The 3,809-nt window shown below is 43.4% G+C and overlaps 1 protein-coding gene across 1 annotated transcript; it reads right to left on the bottom strand.

The window, feature by feature from the left end:
* Positions 1-1,226: 1,226 nt before the first annotated feature.
* On the bottom strand, positions 1,227-3,567 carry LOC132553951 (uncharacterized). Its single transcript, XM_060218246.1, has 5 exons — positions 3,528-3,567; positions 2,549-3,367; positions 2,151-2,249; positions 1,715-1,923; positions 1,227-1,463 (listed from the first exon to the last, which is right to left on the bottom strand). Exons 1-5 carry the CDS (start codon positions 3,565-3,567, stop codon positions 1,227-1,229), a joined length of 1,404 nt encoding a protein of 467 aa, XP_060074229.1.
* Positions 3,568-3,809: the final 242 nt, after the last annotated feature.

The raw sequence follows: 3,809 nt of genomic DNA, 5'->3' as shown, positions 1-3,809 counted from the left end.
GGCATGGTGTACCATAACAACGGGGCCATGGTGTACCATAACAACATGGGCATGGTGTACCATAACAACTGGGGCATGGTGTACCAGACTAAAGGAGCACGGTGTACCATAACAACAGGGGCATGACGTACCATAACAACATGGGCATGGTGTACCATAACAACTGGGGCATGGTGTACCATAACAACAGGGACATGGCGTACCATAACAACAGGGACATGGTGTACCATACCAACAGGAGCATGTTGTACCAGAACGACATTTGCATGGTGTACCATAACAACAGTTCCATGGTGTACCATAACAACAGGGGCATGATGTACTATAACAACAGGGGCATGGCGTACCATAACAACAGGGGCATCACGTACCATAACAACAGGGGCATGGTGTACCATAACAACAGGGCCACAATGTACCATACCAACAGGGACATGGTGTACCATAACAACAGGGGCATGGCGTACCATAACAACAGGGGCATGATGTACCATAACAACAGGGCCTCTATGTACCATACCATCCTGTTCATGGTGTTACCATAACAACAGGGGCATGGTGTACCATAACAACAGGGGCATGGTGTACCATAACAACAGGGACATGGTGTACCATAACAACAGGGGCATGGTGTACCATAACAACAGGGGCATGATGTACCATAACAACAGGGGCATGGTGTACCATAACAACAGTTCCATGGTGTACCATAACAACAGTTCCATGGTGTACCATAACAACAGGGACATGGTGTACCATACCAGCAGGAGCATGTTGTACCAGAACGACATTGGCATGGTGTACCATAACAACAGTTCCATGGTGTACCATAACAACAGGGACATGGTGTACCATACCAACAGGAGCATGTTGTACCAGAACGACAGGTGTATGGTGAACCCGAACGGCAGCAGCGTTGTGTACCAGAACGACAGGAGCAGATCGAACGTGTTTTGTTTAGCAGACCGAGAGAACACGTGCTCCTCCCAATCTGGTATATCGTGTTCCTCCCAATCTGGTACATCTTGTTCCTCTCAATCTGCTACATCGTGTTCCTCTCAATCTGGTACATCATGTTCCTTACAATCTGGTACATCGTGTTCCTTACAATCTGGTACATCATGTTCCTCTCAATCTGCTACATCGTGTTCCTCCCAATCTGGTACATCATGTTCCTTACAATCTGGTACATCGTGTTCCTTACAATCTGGTACATCATGTTCCTCTCAATCTGGTACATCGTGTTCCTTACAATCTGGTACATCGTATTCCTCCCAATCTGGTACATCATGTTCCTCACAATCTGGTACATCGTGTTCCTTACAATCTGGTACATCGTGTTCCTTACAATCTGGTACATCGTGTTCCTTACAATCTGGTACATCGTGTTCCTTACAATCTGGTACATCGTATTCCTTACAATCTGGTACATCGTATTCCTCCCAATCTGGTACATCGTGTTCCTTACAATATGGTACATCGTGTTCCTTACAATCTGGTACATCGTATTCCTCCCTGGTACATCGTGTTCCTTACAATCTGGTACGTCGTGTTCCTTACAATCTGGTACATCGTGTTCCTTACAATCTGGTACATCGTATTCCTCCCAATCTGGTACAACGTGTTCCTTACAATCTGGTACATCGTGTTCCTTACAATCTGGTACATCGTGTTCCTTACAATCTGGTACATCGTATTCCTCTCAATCTGGTACATCGTGTTCCTCCCAATCTGCTACATCATGTTCCTTACAATCTGGTACATCGTATTCCTTACAATCTGGTACATCGTGTTCCTTACAATCTGGTACATCGTGTTCCTTACAATCTGGTACATCGTGTTCCTTACAATCTGGTACATCATGTTCCTTACAATCTGGTACATCGTGTTCCTTACAATCTGGTACATCGTGTTCCTCCCAATCTGGTACATCATGTTCCTCTCAATCTGGTACATCATGTTCCTCCAGGTACATCGTGTTCCTTACAATCTGGTACATCGTGTTCCTCCCAATCTGGTACATCGTGTTCCTTACAATCTGGTACATCATGTTCCTTACAATCTGGTACATCGTGTTCCTCTCAATCTGGTACATCATGTTCCTCTCAATCTGGTACATCATGTTCCTCCAGGTACATCGTGTTCCTTACAATCTGGTACATCGTCTTCCTTACAATCTGGTACATCGTGTTCCTTACAATCTGGTACATCATGTTCCTTACAATCTGGTACATCGTGTTCCTCCCAATCTGGTACATCATGTTCCTCTCAATCTGGTACATCATGTTCCTCCAGGTACATCGTGTGCCTTACAATCTGGTACATCGTGTTCCTCTCAATCTGGTACATCATGTTCCTTACAATCTAGTACATCATGTTCCTTACAATCTGGTACATCGTGTTCCTCTCAATCTGGTACATCGTGTTCCTTACAATCTGGTACATCATGTTCCTTACAATCTGGTACATCCTGTTCCTCTCAATCTGGTACATCATGTTCCTCTCAATCTGGTACATCATGTTCCTCCAGGTACATCGTGTTCCTTACAATCTGGTACATCGTGTTCCTTACAATCTGGTACATCGTGTTCCTTACAATCTGGTACATCGTGTTCCTTACAATCTGGTACATCGTGTTCCTTACAATCTGGTAAATCGTATTCCTTACAATCTGGTACATCGTGTTCCTTACAATCTGGTACATCGTGTGCCTTACAATCTGGTACATCGTATTCCTTACAATCTGGTACATCGTGTTCCTTACAATCTGGTACATCGTATTCCTTACAATCTGGTACATCGTATTCCTTACAATCTGGTACATCATGTTCCTTACAATCTGGTACATCGTGTTCCTTACAATCTGGTACATCGTGTTCCTTACAATCTGGTACATCGTGTTCCTTACAATCTGGTACATCGTGTTCCTTACAATCTGGTACATCGTATTCCTCCCAATCTGGTACATCGTGTTCCTTACAATCTGGTACATCGTATTCCTCCCAATCTGGTACATCGTGTTCCTTACAATCTGGTACATCGTGTGCCTTACAATCTGGTACATCGTGTTCCTTACAATCTGGTACATCGTATTCCTCCCAATCTGGTACATCGTGTTCCTTACAATCTGGTACATCATGTTCCTTACAATCTGGTACATCGTATTCCTCCCAATCTGGTACATCGTATTCCTTACAATCTGGTACATCATGTTCCTTACAATCTGGTACATCGTATTTCTTACAATCTGGTACATCGTGTTCCTTACAATCTGGTACATCGTATTCCTCCCAATCTGGTACATCGTGTTCCTTACAATCTGGTACATCGTGTGCCTTACAATCTGGTACATCATGTTCCTTACAATCTGGTACATCATGTTCCTCTCAATCTGGTACATCATGTTCCTCCAGGTACATCGTGTTCCTCACAATCTTGTACATCATGTTGCTCTCAATCTGGTACATCATGTTCCTCCAGGTACATCGTGTTCCTCCCAATCTGGTACATCATGTTCCTCCAGGTACATCGTGTTCCTCCAGGTACATCATGTTCCTCCAGGTACATCGTGCTGGTACATCGTGCTACTCCCGATATCGTTGACTACGGTCTCCCGATCAACAACTAACAAACAATACATAGTTTGTTTGATGATACACCTATACACTTAATTTGTTGGTAACGTTACATATAAATCTGTTGTGTGACGGTAGAATACATATTTCATTTGGCGAATGTATATATAGATCTAACATCGTTATCGAAACACATTTGTCGTGTTGTATACATATATACAAATTTCCAAATAT

This window comes from Ylistrum balloti, unplaced genomic scaffold (assembly GCF_031769215.1).
Source record: "Ylistrum balloti isolate Yb309-2 unplaced genomic scaffold, AGI_CSIRO_Ybal_v1 Utg370368, whole genome shotgun sequence".
NCBI classification, from domain to species: domain Eukaryota; kingdom Metazoa; phylum Mollusca; class Bivalvia; order Pectinida; family Pectinidae; genus Ylistrum; species Ylistrum balloti.
This window is presented reverse-complemented; position numbering and strand designations above follow the sequence as displayed.